Genomic DNA, 23,963 nt, shown 5'->3' with positions numbered 1-23,963 from the left:
TTATAGTAGGCCGGCTTTTTAAGCTACTATTAGTAAGGAAGGTATATAAAAGAGACTTCCTAGACCTACTAGTAAACTAGAAGTAGCTAGAAAGACACCCCTTTAAAGACTAGTTTTTCTAGGCCTAGAAAGACTACTTAGCCTTATATAAAGAGATAGTGTCTTTTAAAGAGGTCCTTAAGGAAAAAGTAAGAGGAAAATAAGTCCTTAGCTATAAATAGGTCTTTATCTATAAGACTAATAAATATAGCTTCCTTTAAAAGTATAAGGCCTAGCTAGTTATTTATAGGAACTAGTAGGAAAAAGGGGATCTTCCTACTAAGGCGACTACCTTAATAAGGATATCTTTTTAGACCCTTATAGCTATAGTAGTAGAATTCGACCTCGAGCTCGATTAGATAGATATAGTTAACGCCTTTATTAACTACCTACTTAAGGAAGAAGAAGTTATCTATATACGCTTTCTACTAGGCTTCTAATAGCTAGGAAAGGTTCTATAGCTTAGGAAAGCTCTATACGGACTACGAAGATTACCCCTTTTATAGTAATAGTATTTAATAGGTTCCCTTAAAGCCCTAGGCTTTAAGAAATTCCCTTAGGAACCGTATATAATATAGAAGGGTAAAATCACGGTCTTCTTTTACGTCGATAATATTATCTAGGCCTACCTAAAAAAGGAAGAAGCTGCTACTAAGGAGGCTATATAAGGCCTATAATAAAGGTATAAGATAACTAAACTAAGGGAGCTAAAGTAGTTCCTAGGGATATAAATCCTTTAAAATAGGTCCTAACGGACTATCTAGCTTACCTAAAACGCCTATATCGATAAGGTCGCTTATAAATTCCTCCTTAATTCCCTCGATAAGAAGCTTCCCTCTATACTTATATTAGATAAAGAGCCTTTACCTAATCCGTCCTTTTAAGCTAGGGAGTAAGAGAAATACTAATATTAATAAAAGGTAAGCTCCTTACTTTTTTTAGCTATTTCTACTAGACCGGATATTATTACGACCACGGCTACTAAGCCGCTAACGGTCGACCGCGTTAAGTACGTAATACGTTCTAACGGATAAATAGTTAGTATAACTATTTAATAGATATAGGATCGAGGAAATCGTAGAGATCTAAGCGATCTAGGATTAATAAGATTACTACGCTCTATATAATTTAATATTAGGGATTATAGCTAGGCCTATAATCTAAGGATAGTCTCTATAAGTATATATAGCTACCTACTTTTACTCCTTTAAATAGATAGCTCGATAGCTTTTAATATATTATAATTATTACGATCTTTATTATAATCTTATCTTTAATTCCGATTACTTAATTACCTAGTTATAGTCTATAGTCTATAACCTCTAACTTATTACTAACGTAATATACTTATTATTACTTAAACCACGCCCTATTATATCTATTAATATAAACCCCTTAATAGGTTTATCCCTTAAGAATAACGCTAGTCGTTATATATTAAAAGCTCTTATTTAGTATAATACCGCGTTACTTTAAGTAATATCGTAACTATTAATATACCTATATAGTAAGCTAGATTAACTAACTCTAGAGCTACTATATCGCCTTAGGATATAATACGCGAGATTATTATCCTTCGATATAAGGTATAGTTACTTAGGAATAAAAGAGGTAACGGATAAGTTAAGGACCTTAGAGAAGTAGTTAAACTAAAATAGCTAGGACTATTCGATAGTACTTATAGTACGCTTTAAGACTTTCTTACCTAACTTAAGGCCTACTACCGGTTTTACCTTACTAAACTCTTAGACCTAGTCGAAAAGGTACTTTATATAGGAAATTATTTATTTAGAACGGTACTTACTTAGTTTAGACCTATTATAAGGGACTTTCTCGATAACTAACTAGTACGATAAGATAATAAGATAGATAAAGTCTTTACTAGTTTCTAAGGATTTAAAGAAGCTATTATAAAGGTATTTAGAATAACTAATAAGGAATAAAAAGCTAAATAGAAACTTTAAGAACTTTAATAAAGGATCTTAGTATTAGATTATACTATAAAGTTCTATTAAGTTACCTTAAAGCTTAATTAGGACGATAAACCCCTTATATTACAATTCTACGATAGGCTTAAAGAAGAAGTTAAGGATAAGCTCTATAAGGAAAATCGACCTAATACCCTCTCGGACTATATTACTATAGTAGTATAAATCGACGATAGATAGTATACGCGACGCTAAGAAAAGAAATAAGAAAGAGGAAACTAAAACCCTTCTTATAGGAATAACTTTAATTAACGCGCTAACTATAAAAAGAAGTATAAAACTCTTATTACCTATACCTATATAACTAACTTAGGTAGGATAAACTTAAACGTAATATAAAAAAGTAAAGGAAAGTATTTTAACTATAAGAAACTTAGATATTACTCTAAAGAATATAGATAACCTTATAAGGAGAAGAAAACCTACTAGGTACTAGCCTTAGAAGGTAAGAAATACCTAAACGCTACTAATAGATAGGAACTAAAGTATAAACTCCTTAGTTAGACTATATACTACGACGATAAATATATAGTATACTTAAGCGATAAAAATAGTACTAGATAGTTCTTAAAGTTACTAAAGAAAACCCTTATAATAATATAATAAAGGGATCCTAAAATATAAAAATAAGTTAAATTCGTAGAACTAGAATACCCTTATCTTAAAGGAGTCTCTTAAGACTAGATTAGGAAGAACGGTAAACGATTCTAAGAAGATATATAAAATAAAAATCGATAATAACGATAGGTAGTCTATAAATAATATAATAAAGAAGATATAGATATAGCCCTTATACTTACGAAACTTAGATAATAACTTAAAGAGGAATAATAAAGTATCGACGATATAAGCTCTAAAGAATAAGAAATACCTAGAGAAATAGAAGACGAGAACGAACTTATATTACTACCTTTATTACTAAGAGAAAAAGCTATAATTAAAGAATACGCTTTATACTTTAAAGAATTTAAAGAAATACTTAAAATTAGAACCTAATAAATACCTTAAATTCTTATAGAAAACTGATAAGCTATATTAATTTAATATTAACCGGCACTATATAAAAGAGACTATATTATAGCTATCGTTATAGTCGATACCTTTATAGCTCTATAATAAGAATAGTAACTATAAGGAGAATTTAAAGACGATCTATAAATACTACTTACTTATAAGCACTATAAGTATATTTTATAGATATTATATATCTACCTAGATTATATAATATACTTCTAGATAAAGGTATAATATAACGCCTTCTTAGTTAGGTTTAAAGGATAAGTACTTTTAAAACCCTACCTAAGTATAGAACTAAACTACTAGAAAATCGATTAACGCTACCTAAATAACTAAGTTATATTATTAGAACCTAATTATAGTATACTACTTAAATACCGCGATAATTATAGTTTATTAACGAGATATCTTTCGGAGATATATAAAATCTATAAATATACTAAAATAAAAGAATAGTATAACGCTACTTACTTTAAGGTATTTAAACCCTTAATCTTTTAAAGACTTATATAACGAGTTAAATATAATAAGGAAGATTATAATAAATATATATACTTAAACTATAAAGTTTATAAATATAAAAAAGTATAAGTATAGTCTAAACGCTATAACGGTATATTAAAAGATTATTAGTAATATATATAAAGGCTATAGGCTATATTCGACTAAAGGAGAATTAATATAAAAATACTATATATAAAATAGAAAGATATAGAATAAAAACTTAACCTTTAGTACGAAAACGAATAGAATTATAAAGTATAGTATATAATTAACTATAAAGTAGTATAATATAAATAATATAGCGTTAAGAAATAAGAAATCTTCGATTAGCTATAAGAAATTAGTCTCTTAAGCCCCGATATAATACTATATAACGAAAATATAAAGAAATAATATTAATAATAAATCGAAGAAGAATACCTAAATAAAATAAATAAGGACTAAGTAAAAAACGAGGTACGCTATTTATAAAAGGGCTATAGACTAGTATAATATAATAAGATCTAAGGACCCTATATATAGTAATAGTAAGCTATAGCGACTAAATAGTATTAGATATTTAAATTATAGGATATTACGCGCGTATACTTTTAAACTATAGTATAATAAGTAATTACGTTTTACCTAGAGTCGTTAATTATTACTAACTTATATAGAGATATAAGAAAGATCTATATAAACTTATAAATATTAAAGGAGAAGCCTTTAACTATAATAACGGAATTATTAATATAGAGATTAATTACCTTAATATTAATATCTAGGGCTATAATAAATAAGTTAACTTCGATATTATAGATATTAAAGAATACGACCTTATATTAGGGCTTTTATAGCTATAGGAGAGCAACCTATTAATTAACTAGAAAACTAGCTAGCTATATTAAAATAAAGATATAAGTTTCTAGGACTAGTAGATTTAAAATAAAGTAAAATTTTACGATAATTTAGCTATTAAATAGGATAAAAAGGATAACTATTTAAGTAAATTATTATAGGCTTTAGTAATACGAACGAAAATAATAACCGAACTAGCGGATATAATAAAATCGACTAATAAGACCTACGTACTAACTAATATAGCTATATAACCTAATATCCGATATAAATAAAATAAAGGATATAATATAAAGATCTAAAGAGTTATTACTACTTTAAGGAAAGACCTTAAATAAATTAATAAAGAGCTTAAGTTAAGAGAAACTAGCTCTTAAAAGAAAGAATAAAGCCTATAAGATAGAATAAAGAATATCCCTTAAAAATACCGGAAATATAATAAACTCTTTAAAGAAGAACTTAAGATAGGGTTACTTAAATATAGCTAATAGGACCACGAAATTTATCTTAAGGATAGAATAACGCTAACGTTTTATAAGATCTATAACTTAAATAAAAAGCAACTATAAACGCTATACGACTACCTTAACGAGAATCTATAAAAGGGATATATATAAATATCTATATCTAAAGTAGGCTACCTAGTTATATTTATTTTAAAGAAAAATAGTAAGCTATAACTAGTTATTAACTATAGACGCTTAAATAATATTATAATAAAGGACCGAATATTATTACCGCTTATATTAGAACTATAAGATCGACTATATAGTAAAAAATAGTTTATAGCCCTTAACCTTAAAGGCGCCTATAACTTAATATATATAAAAAAGGGATATAAATAAATAATAGCCTTTAGAACGAAATTCGGACTATTTAAATATCTAGTAGTACTATTTAGACTTATAAATATACTAGCTACCTTTTAACGGATAATTAATAATATCCTATATAAATACTTAGATATCTTTATAGTAGTATACCTAGACGATATCCTAATCTTCTTAGATACCCTAGAAGAATATAAGGAATATATCTATAAGGTACTCCGCGTACTTTAGAATACGAAGTTACTAGTTAAACTAAAGAAAAGTAAGTTTTATATATAGGAAGTAGACTTTCTTAGATATACGATCTTACTAAGAGAGATATAAATATAATAAGATAAGATTAACTTAGTTAAAGAATAGCTAATACTAAAGAACGTTAAGGATATATAAAGTTTCCTAGGATTTATAAATTACTACTAACGATTTATTAAAGATTTTAGAAAAATTATAATACTACTATACGACTTAATAAAGAAGGAAAAAGAATTTATATAGGACGATAAAGCTAGTAAAGCTTTCGAATATATTAAAACTACGATTATATAAGAACTAGTCTTAACTACCTTTAATCTAAAACGATAAATCGAACTTAAAACTAATATATTAAACTTTGCTTTAAGAGTATAAATCGGATAAAAGGATAATAAAGGAAGACTATAACTAATTATATTCTACTTAAAAAAGCTATATAGCGTAGAACTTAATTACCTTATCTATAATAAAGAATTCCTTATAATTATTTAAGCTTTTAAAGAATTTTAATACTACCTTCTCGGAAGTAAGTATAAAGTTAAGGTCTATATAGATTATAAGAATATCTTATACTTTATAATAATATAATAGTTAAACGGATAATAGATCCGAGAGGCCGAATATTTATTAGAATTCGACTACGAAATAATTTATAGAAAAGGAATAGAAAACGGTCGAGCTAATACCCTTAGTTAACGAAGTAACTACGATATAAGAGCACCTATAGTAAAAGGATAGCTCTTAGAAATTAACGAAAACGGGAACTACTAGTAACGATAGCTAAATATAATATTTAAAATATAACCTAATAACTCGATATACTAAAAGATCCTAAAATAAATAAAAGAATATAAAGCACTAAACGGATATAATATAGGATATTTAGAAGTTCTAATATATAAAAATAAAATCTAGATACTACTAGAATTATAAGATAAAGTTATATAAGATATATATAAATATTTAATATATAGATACTAGGGAATCTAAAGAATAATAGAATAGATTAAACGATAATATAACTTCCTATAGTTTAAAGAAGTAATATAATAAGTTATTAAAGAATATAAACTTTATATATAAAGTAAAGCTAAACGATATAAACTATACAGAGAATTATAACCGCTACTAGTACTAAAGAAACTATAGGATTTAATAGCTTTCGACTATATTATAAAGCTACTACTATTAAAAGAACCTATAACTAACGTTAAGTACGATAGTATATTTATTATTACTAATAGATTAATAAAGTATAGATACTTTTTACCGTATAAAGAAGTAAGTAATATAGAAAAGCTAGTATATATATTCCTATAAATAATTATTAGTAATTATAGACTACTAAACGAGATTATCTTTAATAAAGGAAGCACGTTTATAGCTAAGTTTTAGTAAGCTCTTATAGTATAATTAAGGACGAAATATAAGCTTAGTATAGCTTATTACCTATAAATAAATAGATAAATAGAACGACTTAACTAAACGCTTAAATAATACTTACGATACTATATTAGCTATAAATAAAATAATTAGGTTAAATAGCTATTAATAGCGTAACTAGCTTATAATAGCTTAGTTATAGAAATAACTAAGCTTTTATTAGTATATACTAATTATAGATATAACCTAAAAGCATTTAAGGTTACTCGATAAGGACTATAAGCGGAATAAGCAATACTATAAGTAGATTAGCTACGAAAATTATATAAAGAAATATAATAAGAACTTTAATTTATTAAAGAATAAATATCTACTTACTATAATAGGAAAAGATTATAGGGATTAATCTTTTAAGAGGGAGATATAGTCTACCTTATACAACGAAATATTAAAACGAAACGACTAAGTAATAAATTAGATTTTAAGAAACTTAGACCGTTTAAGGTTAAGAAAACTATTTTAAAAGTTAACTATAAACTTTCGCTACTAATAATAATACGGATATACCCGATATTTTATATCTTATTATTAAAACTAGCGCTATAAAACGCTAAACTATAGGAAAAAATCGAAGTTAATAACGATTAAGAATATAAAGTAGAATAAATACTAAATATAAGAAAATAAGGTTAGTAATAAGAATACCTTATTAAGTAGAAAGGATATAGACTAGAGGAAAATACCTAGGAACTACTTAAGCACTTAACCTACTATAGCTCTTTACTTCGATAATTTTACTAGAAGGTTTAGGAGGGATTAAAGGACTAAGATCTATAAACTCCTCGCTAATACTAAACGAGGACTAATTCGCCTTATTAAGAACGCCTAACGATTATAAGTTATTTACTACCTAATACTTATATATATCGAGCGTAGGTAAAACGCTATCCTTAGTATCTACTTTTTAGATACTACGATAAAATAACTTAGAACCTTTTTCCTTCGTACGATTCTAAATTTTCTAGATATAAGCTAAACGATTAACGGCGATAGATATTTACGACTAAAGGTTCGTAAGCTATACCTAAAGCTCTAATAAGGCTTCCCTAGCTTCCTCCTCTTTAGAATATAGCCTACGCTACTCCGCTAATAATTTAGTTACTAGAAGAAATATATTAGCCACTACGCGTAGAAAGAATTAGAAGATACTTATAAGAAGAGGCTACTAAAATACTATTATAATAGGGACGACTACTAGCAATATAATTATTATAGCGCGAAGAATTTTCGGCTATCTAATAATTTATCTTCTTTGCCTTAAAGTATTAAGTGCATAGTATATCGGTAGGATCTCTACTTAAGTCGATGTATTTAGTAAGAGTAGCGCGCTTAGAGGCTTTTTAGGAACGACTTTTTAGTATACGACTAGATATACTATTAAGTTAGCTTACCTACTTAGGGGCATACCTACTTAAGGGCACGTCTTATATAACTAAGACAGTATATTCTAATAGTAATTAAAGCCGCGTTTTTATATCGCGATACTTAATTATAGTGTTTTCCTACTATTCTAGCTACTAGCTTCTATATAGAGCTTTAAAATCCGCCTTCTAATTAGCTATTACGATAGTAAACGGCTTAAGGGCGCGTTAAAGCTATTTCCTCGTCTTAATAACTTATTTAATCCGTATAAACCGGCTATTTAGATCTTAGGCGATTTTTCGTTGCTTTTAAGGCCGTAGATAATATAATTAATACTTAAGCTATTATATATATAGCTATGCCGTTATAAGCTATATATTCTAACGATTAAGGCTATAGCTAACTTTGCTAAAAAGTATATAGATCGTACGGTTAACTTAACCGCGATTTTCGAGCCCCCTAATAAGCCTATAGACTTCCTATAATCGTCTCGGTGTTTTAAGGGCATCGCTATTATCTATTAAGCTTAAATTCTTCTTCCTCTTTAGTAGTAACGGCGTTAACGGCGTGGGCAAGATAAAGCGGCTTATTAATAGCTTTGCTATATTAACTAGCTAAAGTCCTATCCCTCGCTACCCCCCTTTAATATTTTTCTTAGTTAGGCCGGCCTGCCGGGCCTAATAATAGCAGCGAAGGAAAAGTGCCTTGCTAATTAGTGCTATATCGTCGAGAGAAGCGAATTTTTAGAGTTAACGTTAGTAGGCAGCTTTAATTAGCGAAAAAATTAAGATATCGAGAGGTTAAAGGACGTGCGAGGCGTATAGAGGTAGGAAAAGGAGATATATACCGTATAGGAAGCATTCGTATATAAAATCGTTAGTCTAATAGCTTCCGTAGCTATCTATAATTAAGAGGACGTTGCCTTATAGCTAGCTTCTTATTTATAGGATAAAGACCTACTTAAGCTATTAAATCGCGATAGAGTCGCTCGTCTAGCCCTTTAGAGAGGCTATAAAGTCTTAATCCTTTAGAAAGTCGAGTTCTTTAAGGAACTATTAGTATTAAAGGTCCTAACCTTTAAAGATTATAAGAGGAGTTAAGGCCCGGCTAGTAGTAGAGACGCATTCTACTATTATAGTCTAATAACGCGACCTAAGCCGCTTCTTAAGCGTCTCCTTCTTCTCTAGGCTCCCTAGTATAAGGCCGTTATAGCCGAGGCCTTCGAGGATACCTATCTCGTCTATATTAAAGCGTGATTCCGGGGGAATAGCCTATAAAGCCGGGAGCTTAAGTAACTAGAACCACTCCTTAATCCGGGCTATAGAAGCGCCGTTAATACGAGCAGAATCAAGAGCTTTACCTTTAATCGTGCTAACCTCTAGATTTCGGGCTAAAAAGCCTACTACCTAGTGTTTTCTAAGTAGGCGGGTATCGCCTATAGCCGTAATAATACGGCCGGCGAATTCCCTTAGCTAGAGATACGTTAGGGGGAGCCTAAGGGCGGCTTAGGCAAGAACCTAATCCTAGAGGTGTTTCTCTTGCTCTCGGCTAAGCCTTTAATAGCATTCGTATGCCTCTCTCTTTAGTTAGGCACCTTTAAGGCGTTTCTAAAGTATCGTCCTTAGAATACCCTACTTCCGACTAGCCTATACCTAACCTATGCCGAATTTAATATTAGCTAGAGCGTTCTAAAGCTAATCTTCGGTATATTTAGAAAGCTAAGACATTGCTAATTCGAATAATGTTTTTTTAATAATAATTAAGTATAAGATGCACGAGAATTCGCGGTTATAATATACGAGTTAGTCGGCGCGTTAGTATTATAGAGACGTGCCCTTAAGTAGGTATGCCCCTAAGTAGGTGAGCTGACTTAGCAGTATATCCCGAAAGGATAAAGAAATAAGGAACGATATACTTACGCACGACGCGATAAGGGTATATTTATATACGGCGGCTAAGGCAGCTATAGTAGGTCTTACGGATAAGACTAAAAGGAGGGGAGATATTATATTACGACTATAGCTACTAGGCCGCTAACGGTCGACCGCGTTAAGCACGTAACACGGTCTAATAGATAAATAGTCGGCACGACTATCTAATAGATATAGGATCGAGGAGATCGTAGAGATCTAAGCGATCTAGGATTAACGAGATTACTACGCTCTATACGATCTAACGTTAGGGATTATAGCTAGGCCTATAATCTAAGGATAGTCTCTATAGGTATATATAGCTACCTACTTTTACTCCTTTAGATAGATAGCTTAATAGCTTTTAATATATTATAATTATTACGATCTCTATTACGATCTTATCTCTAATTCCGATCACTTAATTACCTAGTTATAGTCTACGGTCTACGACCTTTAACTTATTACTAACGTAATATACTTATTATTACTTAGACCACGCCCTATTATATCTACTAATATAAACCCCTCGATAGGTTTATCCCTTAGGAATAACGCTGGTCGTTATAGATATCTCTTTTACGGTCTCCTAGCTAGCTAGGTATAACTAGAATCCTAGCCCTAGGCACTAAGAAGTAGTAGACTAAGCTATCCTTTATCTCTATTTAACGAGATTATATAGTCTACGCCTAGGAGGGTAGGAAAGGAAGAAATTAGCTACTAAAATCTTCCTTTATTCGAGTAATTCGTTCTTTATAGATAATTCCTTAGATAGAAAGAGCTTATAGGGGTATATTATATCCCTTTTTAGAGGAACTATTACTTAGAGAGCTTCGAAGCAAGCTACCGTTACGACTTTAAGTATAGAGGCAGAGCTACTAGCTCTTTTAGAAGCGTTAAAAGAAGCGATTTTCCTTAGCCGGCTACTAATATCTCTACGACTATAAATTCCGACCCTATTAGCTATAGAATATAATAATATATAGACTATACGAATTCTTATAGAAAATAGTAAGCTATTAACTTAGCTATAGTATATCGATATCTACTAGTATTAGTTACGCTAAGAGGTCTAAAGGGGACTTATTTCCGTCCGTTAGGTTCTAACGGTATTAATAAAAGCCGACGGTCTTATAAAGCCCTTACCGAAGTAGAAGCTAGCTATCTTTTTATAGTAAATTAGGCTAGAAGACGTTCGAGAGAAGCTATCCTTAGAGGCCCGCCTTAAGAGTCTACGAGAGGAGCTAATAGCCCGTACGAGAAGGTAACGTCTATAGCCGAAGAGAAGGAAGAGGTTTTTCTATTTAGAGGGCCCCCTATTTAATTAGGTTTTTCCCTTCTAAGAAGGCCCCCTTTCTTATAGGACTTTCCCCTCTTTAGGCCCCTATTCCTTAAGTAGGTCTAAAAGAGCCTAGGGACCTAAAAGGGCCCCTGCTTTCCTCGAGTAAAGGGAGAAGTATAGAGCTAAGAACCTCCTCTATACACTTACTAGCCCGAAGCCGTATTAGCTATGCCCTTACTATAAGGGCAGGCTATAGCTAAGGGGGTATATTGCGAAGCGTAGCTTAATTTCGTAGTTCTCGGAGATATCCCTTAGTAAGAGGGACTAAGGAAGCTAAAAACACCCGGTATAGAAGAAGGAAGAAGGAGCTAAAAAGAGGTATAGAAAGGAGGGTAGGGGTATAAGGGGAAGTAGAAGTAGCGATAGCTTCCTATAGAGGTAGCGAGAGATAAGACGGATATACCGGCAACGGCTAGAAAAGAAGGAAAAAACCGGTAAAAAGCTCGGTAGTTAAAAGGATATTAGTAGCTTCTTTAAGTAGGATCTTCTTTATTAATTAAGATGCTAGATAGGTATAAAGAGGGGCGTTAGATAGAGGAAAGAAGGATAATTAAGGCAATATAATAATTACTCCCCTACCTTTATTGCTACTCCCGTAAGAATTATATCTCTCTGCCCTGCCTATCCGACCCCTTACTTTTAATTTTACCTTCGTGCATTTTATATATACTTCTTATATCTCTCTTTACGAGAGCTTAAGGCTATTATAAATATAATTAAGAAGCGTTAAGATTTATTATCTATACCTATAGCTTAAAACTAGCTTATATACTAGCGCTAAAGCTACTTTAAAGTTAAGAAGACTTACTTAAAGGCCCTTAAGAAAGTATAGAAGTCTTTTAAAGTATAAAATATTAAGGATCTAAATAACCTTTTTTCTAACCTTATTAATTACTATAAAAGGTTTAACTATAATAATATATAATTAACTTACTTATATAAATAATAAAAAGAGCTTATATATATCTTTTATTATAAAAAGATTATACTATATTATAAGCTATAGCCTATATCCTTACTAACTATAGCTAGTAATTAAGTATTAAGTAAAGACTTTAATAAACTTATTAAGCTAATAAAAGTAAGCTCCTTCTTTTTAAGGATCTACCCTTACTACTAAGCTTTTATACTTCTCTTTTCCTACCCTATCTTTTCTTCTTAATCCTTTTTATTACTTACCTTAACCTTAGGAAGTATTAAAGTCTTATAACTAAGCGCCGCTTACTTAGGTTATTAAGGGCTATAAGGCCTTAAGCTAAATCTATTAATCTAATTATAAGATAGCTCTCTCTTTATACTTAAATAACCCGTAAATAAGCATTAGGTTTATTATAAGCGCCTTTAAGCTAATAAAATACTAAATAGTAAGTAAACTATATAATATATAATATATAGATACTAACTAGCTTAGTACGTCCTATACTCCCTTATAGAGACCTAAGTAGTATAAGGCTACTAGATAAAAAAATACTATTACTACTACTACTACTACTACTACTAGCCCCTACCTTATAAGTATTAGAGTAATAATTTATTAATAGTAATAACTGCTAAGATTTTACTCTATTTAATTCAATTTAATTTGGATTTATATGATTTTATTTAGATATGATTCATTTGTTTACAGCCCTAAATAAATAGGAAGAGAGTTACTGAAACCTGCCACCTCCCATCAAGCTTAGAACCAAGTGTGGCCGGCACTTTAAACCGCACTCAGTCCGCAAGGGTGGAATAGGTTTGCACTATGATTCTTGTTAGAGCGGATGGTGGCCCTTGAGTCAGTGCCTTAAGCAATAGGCGATAACTTACTTTACAGGCTCTCCTCTTTGCCTCCTGTTTTCTCCTCAACGTATCGGCAGCCTTTCTTTCCTCTGCCTTCCTCTTCTTCTTATCTTCCCTCTTCTTCCACTCCTCTTTTGTCCTTTTCTCCTCCTCTTTTATCCTTTTCTCCTCCTCTTCTTCCTTGGCCTCTGCTGTCTTAACTTCGTTACGAAGCTTGGTACAGTATGCCTCTGTAAACTTGACATCGTCTAAAGAATTTTCTTCTGACTCGTCGCAAGCCTGTAGAAGCGCATTGATATCTGCCGCCATTTGCAGCATCTTCATATCTAAGGCCCTCCTTTCAGCAGCCTCCCTTTCCCATTTCTGATTTACTGTCTCAAACCCGAGTTGAAGAGCTTTTCCTATCCCTGTAATGATTTTCTTCTTTAACGCATTTCCATATATATCAGGCTGTAGAGGGCCTCCGATTAACTCCTGTATACCTGCCACCCAGTTGTCAAAGGCCTGGGCAGCTTTTCCGAAAACTGTATTCGTCTGCTTGAGTCTTTCCCATCCGCCTCTCAATAATGGTGCCCCGACCAGTAAAGCACCCGCCGCGAAGGATCCAGTTCCCCTGAGTGTTAATCTGGTATGGAAAACCTTGATGCCTTTTCCCTTCGGCCGTGCCGCCCCGGGCTCGATATCCATTGGATTTCCTTTTTTCGGGGGCTTCTTAGGATCAGGAGTGTCGGGAGCAACCTTGGGATTTCCACCTTTTGATCCACCAGGCATGGGCTTACCCTGAGAGCCAAAGCTTGTTAAGCATGACAGATCTCTTTTTGCTTTGACTTTGCCGCATATCCGCTGAAGCATTTGTTCAAAAATATCCCTCACGGGTTTGTCCTTGAACGCTTTCCATGGTTTCTCTGCCCATGCCTTGTGATCTTTTGGAAACCCTGCGAGCTCAGGCCTCGCTCCGCCGCGCTTCTTAGCGTATTTTTTTTCATCATAAGTAGGATTCTGGGCAAATTCAAGGTCGTTGTTTTTAATCTTATCCGCAGCTTCTTGAAGTCCCTTTGGGGTGAACGAGTGTGTCTCGTCTGTGATTCTGTACCAGCCGACGATTTGGTCCTGAGGAATAAACCCAACCACTGCGTGTTCCTTCTGGTATTGGAACGGAGAATACGAGCCAAGCGATGGGTTTACGGCCACCATTCTTTTGTCAGTGCGGACCTTGAAGACATACCCAGTTTTTCCTTCCTTTCCTTCGTCGTCGATGGCGAACTTCAGGGCCGCTTTCGGATCAGCGCTTGTTGAAACATATCGGGTGTATTCTGTCGTTTCGAGCCCTTGAGCATGCTCAAACAGGCTGCTGCCCCGTGATAGTTGTTCTCCACTCAGTTGTTTGCCCGATTGTTGCAATTGGAGGCCTCGCGAGTGGAATCCGCCAGCTTCACGAATTTGATCTGGACTTCTCATTTCCCCACGATAGACAAACCCTGGCGATGGGTCATCAATGTTAAGCTCCACACGTTTTTGTAAGCTCAAGGGCGCGATTGCTAGAGGGGGCAGGCTGTGGCCAAAGTCTGAGAGCAGCAGCACAATCGCCCATAATGCGAACAAGCGCAGTACTCCCTTTACTGAAAATGGATCTCGGAAATATATCATTGTTGTACTTGTAGTTGCGCGTAGAGAATGACAAGTATGTAATGATACTGCTTTAGCGGATCAAGCCTCTCAGTTATACGCTGGATTATACCGCTGCCTTTATAAATGTCCATGTGTCTATCTCTCAAACAGTATTGAGAGCACAGTAGAAGGAAAAGGCGGTCTTAAAGAGGTGAACTTCTAATGCATATCTATCCAGCTATGTGACATCCAAAAGTGGTATTTATACGTATAGACACCTCGCCTAGACCCTAATATAGCTGCTTGTATAGCCCTGCCCTGATGGTAATAAGGTCCTAGCACGAAATTGCTACTTCCCTTGGCCTTAATGCATAGGTATGGATTATCCCTGTTGTTTGTATGTGTGTGGCTCCCTGGGCTTTTAGTCTGAAAATACTGTATAAGCCCCGTTTGGTCGCTTTGGATGAAATTTGGTCAGGTGTTCTGATTCATGTCCACTATGCTGATTCTGAAGCAACTGAGCCTTATGCAGAAAGACGAGCGTCCTGCTGGACGATGGGTCAATTTACAGCGTGTTCACTCCAAGCCTCTCAGCTCTACGAAGAGTCAATGCCGAGTGGGGATACCTGAGTAGCATAATCTTGATTAGAGCATGTAAGTGATGGAACAAAAGGGGCTTGGTAGGCGAGAAGGACTGTGCTGCGCCGGCGATCATGGCTGGTGCGCCCTCCCGAGCCCTAAGGTAAAACACAGCCCAAAGGACAATGACCGCGTCGGGCACGGCAAGTAGAGGGCGGAGTGTTGTGTGCACCAGACAATGGGCCAAGTACGGCTGTTCCGGGGGCGCTTCGACCACGACGGCGGCGGGCGGCTAACAAATCGTGGTTCGATGACGCCGAGGACGCGAGTACGCCTAATTATTATATTTGTCTCGAGTTGGCCGGTATAAGCGTTCACAACCAGGCCGTTGCGGAAGACGTATCTCTCTAGAGACTTATTATTCTTCCGCCGTCTTATAACGGTTGATCCTCGTATTCAAGATCGCGCGCTTGATATCAGCCGACATCGGATGGGATGAACCCACTTGATCGGCCGAGAGGCGTAGTATAATCGTCTTGGCCGGGGCTTCGTTCGTTTCTAAAATACAAGAAGGCATAGGCTTTTACTAGGTTATGCCTATAACCGGACAAGCGTTATCTTACTTAGCCACCCTCCCATCACATTCTCAGCTATTAACAACTACCCGTTGGTCAAAGGCAGGGGCGGCTGACCAACTTAACTGCCGTTAAGTTGGCCCAAAAAATCCGGGACAGCACAAAAACCCCCGGGACAATTGTAGAATAGTGGAAACTACTAATATAAGTGTTTAGAATTAAGTACCTAGGATTTTACCGTATTTTCGAAGAAATACTAACATCTTCTTAACACTGTTCTAGTAAACTACTAGGCCCCAGGATTGTCCCGGGGGGTTTTGTGCTGTCTCGGGTTTTTTTGGGCCAGCTAAGTGTCTTCGCCACTTAGTTGGGCTGCTGTGGCCCCACGCCTAGACCAACGGGGTAATACTATTGCAAATATTTGTGTCCATTTTAAACCGCTGTGGTGTGACCAACAAGTCAGTCTAGCCGGTAGTCTGACTCGTCCATACCAAGTAGGTATTTACACCTCTAGGCACACTGTGTCGGGAAGACGGTTAGATATATTTGCCTTTGCACCTTGTCACGCCTGTGCGATATAAGATGTATGAGCAGCCGCAGTTCGAGTTATATAAAGGCTAACTGAGCATCGAGGATTCTACAAATATATATAAGCGCTTGTGGTCCAGACGCATTATACACCTAGACGACAACTCGCCTTTGCACAAGTCACAATCTTTACACCATCTTCTCGAACCTCTCAAAAGGCATCATGAAGCGCCATCCCCTAGCCCTGGTCTCATTTGCCAGCTTAGCTGCTGCGCACTCAATCATGATCCGACAAGAAGCAAAGCCGGCCCCAGAACGTGTGGATAAGTTTCGGGTCCAGTTTTGTGTAAAAGACGGACTTCAAGAATGCGACGACGCACTAGTGCTGTGCCGCAAGGAGCAAATGCCTATATGGGACTGTATGAGCGGTAAGAGCAAGGCTTGCATTGTGGACGATGCGTCTGCTTGCATTGATGCAGTTGAGGAATGCCTTAATGAGCCGAACACGATTGGCACCGGGGCAGAAGATGGCGATGAAGATGTCAGGGATTGCATCCTGCCGAAGCGTGTGGCTGACGGCAACACAAACGCCGACGCGGGTAACAACCCGACTACAGACGCGGTCCCTGGCGCCAGTGACCAGATAGAGGATCAAAACCTGATTAAGTGCGGAGAGGCATCCCAGGTTTTTGACCTGGCATCCAAGGCTTATGAAGAGGCATCCAAGGCTTTTGAAGAGGCCTGGAATAGGAACGGTTGCGAACGTTATATCGAGCAACTCGAGGCAAATAGTACTCTCTCGAACGATGTGGATTGAGATGATTAGAAGAGAACGGAATTGGCTCGAAATACAACAGCTGGAACTATAGTCTCACAGCCATAAGCTGACTAGTAAGAAAAAAAGAAAAGGTATACCCGTTGATCTTGGTGTGGGGCCACAGCAGCCCAACTAAGTGTCTTCGCCACTTAGTTGGCCCAAAAAATCCGGCACAGCCCAAAAAATCCGGCACAGCAGCCCACCTCCAAAACGTCAACCCTATGCATCTCAACCGCGTTTTCTCGCGCAACTTGACTTTATTTACGTATCTTTTTGCCGGAATACATTATGACAGATAACATGGCTACCCTGGAGGCAGCAAAAGCCGTTCTGGCGTCTCGTCGCGACCCCAGAGCCGATGTTCGTCGCTCAACAACACCAAAAAGAACGCCTCTTTCCGTGCGAGATGCGGCCATCCGTTACAATGTGAAGAGCTCATCCGTACAGAGAGCCATTAATTTCATAAGAAACCCCTTTCCGTGCTCCAGGGCGTCCATTGGCGCTGACGGAGGACGAAGACGACGCCCTGGTTGCGTATGTACAGTGGATGGAACGCACCGGCATGCCCGCCACGAGAGAGCAACTTGAAGCTGTTGCAAATGCAATAAGAATGCGTCGAGATCCCAATGCCCGCCCGGTCTCGTCAAGTTGGCTTGACAATTGGCGCGGAAGTCATCCTGCGATCGCGAAGACGTATCTCAAAGCAGTTGAACGAGCCCGGAAGTCCTTTGAAGCCCACGGGTAGAAGAAGTCGAATTTTTCTACTCAAAGCTTCGAGAAATCATCACCAGCTACCGTATTGGCAGTTCAGAGATCTGGAATGAAGACGAGGCCGGAATACGCATTGGGTGCCTGCGAGAACGCATCAAGTTCTCATCACGCGCACCACTAGAGTCAAGAGCACCCGGCCCCGAGTTTTAGACCCAGCAAACCGAGAATCCTGCACGGTAATTGCCTCAGTTAACGCAGTGGGGGACTCTCTTCCACCCTGGCTTGTTTTCCAACATTACCCTACCACCAACTGGGCCGGCATCGACATCATGACAGGCGTACGGTTTGCCCAGTCGCCAACTGGCTTTTCCAACGCAGAGATACACCTTGAGTGGGCAAGGCATTTCAACTGCTGGTCTTGGGCATCGTCAGCGCAAGCAAAACAGTCAGGAAATTCGCTGGAAGAGTGGTTCGGCTGTGACGAGCATCTTCGGCGCCCCAACATGGGGATGAGTCGCGTGGAGGCGCCGCCAAACCAACGGCCTGACGACGAGAAGATCTACCGATTGCTTGTTGTGGATGGCTTTACAGGGCATACCACCCTTGACTTTGCTGAGTATTGTATCAAGTTTGATATCATCATTGCTATTTTCCTCCACATTCCACCCACCTCATGCAGCCGCTTGATGTTGGGGTATTCCAGCCACTAAAGTCAGCACATCAGCGCTTCGGAAGTCGCTCGCAGAAGGCAACATATCATTTTCGCGGGTCAACTTCCCACAGCTTTTCAGGACGTATATGAGGCTGGCTTCACGCGGCATAACATTATGGCGGCATTTGAAAAACAGGCCTCTTTCCTGTCGACCCAGCGCCGGTGATCACCAAGATCCTCCACGAGCAGCTACGACAACAGCAGCCGATCAATCCTGCATACGCCTCGCTCCTACCCTCGGAGACGCGTTTCCAAGTCGCCGCGGATGCCCTCAATGATATCCGGCAACGGTATGGGCCCCTCATGAGCTCGCCATCACGAGAAAACTTGCGGGTTCTTGCGAAAGTGAACACCGAGTCTATCGCGATGGCGTCACATTCCCAGGGCATAGTCAGCGATAAGAATAGCCGAACCCAGGCGTATGCGAATCGAATGAAGAGAGGCAAGATTGTCAGGCCGCGCGGAGAGTTTATCACGAGCTCCAGCATGGCCGACATCACCGGGAGTATGAGGAGCTCCAGGCAAAGCAAACCCGGCTTCAAACGCGCCAGGAGATAAGGATGCATCTTAAACGAGTTCGTGGAGAGATGCAGAAGATCCGAGAAGACTATAAAGTCGGGAAGAAGCAGTTAGTCAATGGCAGAGTCAAGACATTGAACTTTAAGCCCTGGCTAGAGTTTACGGGACGAGACGTTGAGTTCTACACTCTGGAGCAAAGTTGCGATACCCTCATGCGGGAGCTCAAAGAGCCATCCAGGAATCCTTTTCTATGATACCACGAGAGAAATAACTCCGCCAGAGATGTCAGGGCGCGCGCACCCGACCTCGCCCACTTACAGATATGTCGTCGTTGCCCGGCAGTGACGATACCGTCTATTTCACAGGCCTCGATCTTGACAAACATAGTGAGGATGGCGCCGACGATGAAGACGAGGACAATTTACTCGACACGCAAGAGAATATACCCTCATCGCCGCCGTTAGCAGCGGTTGAAGCGGTAGTCGATACACCATGCCCTCGACCGCGCACCCGATCGTCCAACAAGATACAGCAGACGCTCCAGGAACACAGGTATGGATAAATATTTCTCAGAGACGCACAACAGGCGAAATTACTACATAATACGTCTATTTGGACTCACAAACGCGGTCTTCCTATCTCTTCGACTGGAAGGCGGCAGCTCCTAAATAGGCCCAAAGACGTGATATTTTTCACTTTTCGTTGTTACTTGCGTCTTTAGGTGATCCGCAGCTATTGATCACATGTATATTTTAGCTATTTGAAGTCGCATTGACGGCACCATGAAGCGAAGCGTAGAATTTCCTTGATTTTGCACCCCAAATTGAGGACCCTGCTGTGCCGGATTTTTTGGGCTGTGCCGGATTTTTTGGGCCAACTAAGTGGCGAAGACACTTAGTTGGGCTGCTGTGGCCCCACACCAAGATCAACGGGTAGGGAATTCTTTAACTAATTGAAGTGCGTACTGTCGCGAAGAACGTTTCTCGGCTGAGTCAGCCAGGTCACCCATGGGTAGCTGGGCTAACAAGGGAGCTGATAACGCTGCTATTAAAGACTACAACGTCTCTAGTCGAGGAGGCTAGGAGTCCCTAGCCCCCCTTAACCCTATACGAAAGAAAGCGGATATAAATAAGGGCTTAGGTCTAGGGTAGGAAGAAGGAAGATAGTAATATATAATATATATTAACTACTATCCTACCCTTACCTTTAGCTTATACCTACTCTAAAGGTATATAAGAAATAGCGGAATTTTAGGAAATTAAGGAATTACGTAATACTATATAATAGAGAGGAAGAAGGAGTATAAGGTAGGATTTTTAGTGGAATTTATTAGTAGTATATTAGTATATAGAAGAGGTAATAAAGTTAATAATTCTCTATCTATTTATCGGCGGACGTCTAGTCTTTTATAGATAATTATAGCTAAACGAGGGTACCTATTAAGACCGAACTTTAGCTTCTAGGAAGTCCTCTATCTAACGGATTTAGTAATGATTTTTATATAACTATAGGTGTCTTAGTTCTTATATTATTTATATTTAAAGGAGGCTTATTATATTAGGGATCTTAGTATATTTTAAGCTTATTTTACGCTAAGCGTTATTTCTTTTATTCCCGATTAAACGATAACTAGTAGTCCGCTTAATAAATAATAATATAAAAAGTAATAAGCTTTCCTTACTTTATTATATAGTAATTTTTCTATAATTAATATACTACTATTAGCTTATATAATCGGGAGAGAATATTATAGCTACTTTATTTATAGTAGGAAAACACCTTTCCTTATACCTACCTTATACTTAGTAAAAATAGTACTGCTTTATATAAAATTAACTAGCTTTACTTATATAGTATTTATTAAAATTTAAAAATATTATAAGTAATTACCTCTTATATATATAAAATAACTAGAATTTATTTTAATACTATTATTTAATAGTATTAAGTATTATAGCTTATAGTACTTTAGTATTATAAAATAATAGTTTTAACCCTTAATTATTTTTTCTTTTCTTTTACTTTTCTTTTTTTAATATTTTACTATATTTTATAATTATTATAAAGTATAGTTTAATTTTATAGTTCTTAAAGAAATCCTTAATTAAGAGGGATATAAGAAGCTAAAAACACTAGTATAAAAAGAAAAAAAGAAGTATAAAGAGGAGGGTAGGAAAGTAAAAGTAGTAATTATTATAAAGTTATAGTTATTAAATATATATTATTTATAGTATACTTATTAAAGCGCGTTTTACTTTTACTTATATAGTATAATAGTTTTTATAATAGTAATAGCTTCTTATAAAGGTAGTAAGAGATAAGATAGAAGGGCTAGTAATATTATAAAGTATAGCTTAATTTTATAGTTTTTAAAGATATCCCTTAGTAAGAGGGACCTAGGAAGCTAAAGACGCTTAGTATAAAAAAAAGAAGAAAGAGCTAAAAGGAGGTATAGAGAAAAGGGTAAGGGTAAGATAGGAAGTAAAAGTAGTAATAGCTTCTTATAAAGGTAGTAAGAAATAAGATAGATATACTAGTAATAGCTAAAATAAAAGGGAAAAACTAGTAGAAAGCTTAAGTAGTTAAGAGGATATTAATAGCTTCTTTAAATAAAATCTTCTTTATTAATTAAGATACTAAATAAATATAAAAAACAGCGTTATAATAAGGTAAGTAAAAGGATATACTATAAGTGCCTTTTATTATATTATAATAATACGCTATATAGGATTTAATTATATACTACGCTTACCGCTATTAAATATATATTTATATATATAGCCTACCTTGCCTTATAATACTATTAGCTAAGGTCTAAGCTAATACCTAGACCTATACTAAGGGTAAATACCTTTATATAAGGTCCCTACCCTTCTCTTTATAAGCGGTTCTTTATAACGTTAATCTTATACCTTAGTATATAGCTAAGAGGTAAATAACTTACTAGCGCGCCCTTATTACTCTTTCCTCTTAACTATACTATTTTTATTAAGATTATACTAAGGACTTAGCTAGAGGTATTTAGAACTTTAATATTAAATAAGAGGGAAAAACTAAAGTACTTAAGGGAAAACCCTCCCCTCTTTTAGTATAGGTCCGCCTTAAACGAGGTCTTAGTAGTAGTATATAGGAAATTTATACTAGCTACCGCGGGCTTCTCTTATACGTTTATATTTTAGCGTAGGCCCTCTTAAGCTATAGCTACTTTTATCCTAAGCGGCCGCGGCCTAGGCTTACTAGCCTAGGCCTAGGGTTATAGGTAGTAGTCTCTCTTTAAGGGCTTAACTTATAGGCGCCTCCGTTCCCTATAGCTCCTACGTTACTACCGCGTAGCCGTAATCGCGTCGGCCTATTAGTTAGTTAGTTAGTAGGGTAGGTAATATCCGGTTATCGGGCCGGGCGCTAGTATAGGTCGCTCTTAGGTAGGGCCAGCTAATCGAAATTTAGTCGGCCGGCTCCGCTAATCGAAAATCGGTTCCTATCTAGCTACGCGACTTCTTAATTAAGGGCGCGGCGCCCTATATTTACCGTCTATCGCGTAGTTACTAATTGCGCGCGCCTAGCTTATATATATATATACCTGCCCTCCCCCCGCGGTTTTATTCCTACCTTCTCTTACCTCTTTATCTATTATCCTTTATATAGGCTTAGAATCCTACCTATCTTATTTCCCTATCCCTAGGTCTTACTAGTACTATACCTAGATCTCTTAACTTTATTTTATAATATCTAACTAGGAAGCTAACTTAGGTAGTAGCGGCTCGCCCCCTTTTAAGCCCCCTCCTTATAAGAAGGTCGCTACTATAGTAGGTTTAAAGCGCTTTATCTTATATTTTATATATATTAAGCGTCTTATTAATAAGCTTACTTATAAGTCCTTTACTAGCTATTAAAACTAGTCCTATAAGTATTAGTCCTAGTCTTATCTTAGGTTAGTCCTACCTTTAATACTTTTTACTAACTTTACTAGCTATAAAAGCTAAAGCGTATATCGCTTATATTAACTTTAACTAGTCTTATTACTAAGTAAGTAACCCCGCCCTACTATAGTATAGTTTAAGTTTAGTACTAATCTATATTTTAGATTACCTCTAAGGGTAAGGAGGCTACTTATACCCTTTACTAAGCTTAGTCTAAGGTTAATAGCCCCTCCTTTATTAAGGGCTTAGTATAAGAGCTCTTTTACCGCGCTACTTTAGAAACTTATATTTATACTAGTTAAAAGGCCCCCGCCGCTAAGGGTAAGGGCGCGTTAAGCGAGTTTACCCTTAGTTTAGCTATAGTTACTAAGAATATTAAAACGCTTACCTTAGCTTTTACTTATTTTATAGATAATACCTACTATATATATAAGTCCTTAGAAAAGTACCTAAGTAAGTTTAGCGATACTATTAAGACCCTAGCCTAAGTTAGGCTTAAGTTACTCTTAGTTACCTAAAATACTCTTATAGTAGTTAACGATCTCGCTAACTATTTTTATCTTATCGCTAGTAATAACTATAATAGTAAGGATAATAGTTTTAATCTTATTAAGCCTAGTCTAGCCCTAGCCCCTTTTAATAAAGGGAAGGGTAAGGGTAAAGGTAAGGGTAAGGTAGCTATTATATT

The 23,963-nt window shown here is 36.2% G+C and overlaps 2 protein-coding genes across 2 annotated transcripts; one reads left to right on the top strand and one right to left on the bottom strand.

Moving 5' to 3' along the window:
• Positions 1–13,237: 13,237 nt before the first annotated feature.
• Positions 13,238–14,953, bottom strand: HRG_04294 (heat-labile enterotoxin alpha chain domain-containing protein; the record flags this gene model as incomplete). Its single annotated transcript, XM_044862765.1, has 1 exon — positions 13,238–14,953. One exon carries the CDS (start codon positions 14,951–14,953, stop codon positions 13,238–13,240), a length of 1,716 nt encoding a protein of 571 aa, XP_044721379.1.
• Positions 14,954–16,819: 1,866 nt separating this feature from the next.
• HRG_04293 (uncharacterized protein) lies at positions 16,820–17,413 on the top strand (the record flags this gene model as incomplete). Its single annotated transcript, XM_044862764.1, has 1 exon — positions 16,820–17,413. The coding sequence occupies one exon, from the start codon at positions 16,820–16,822 to the stop codon at positions 17,411–17,413; it is 594 nt and encodes a 197-aa protein (XP_044721378.1).
• Positions 17,414–23,963: the final 6,550 nt, after the last annotated feature.

Source organism: Hirsutella rhossiliensis, assembly GCF_020360975.1.
Source record: "Hirsutella rhossiliensis strain HR02 chromosome Unknown scaffold00004, whole genome shotgun sequence".
NCBI lineage: Eukaryota > Fungi > Ascomycota > Sordariomycetes > Hypocreales > Ophiocordycipitaceae > Hirsutella > Hirsutella rhossiliensis.
Note: the sequence above shows the minus strand (reverse complement) of the source record. Positions and strands in the feature narration are given on the sequence as shown.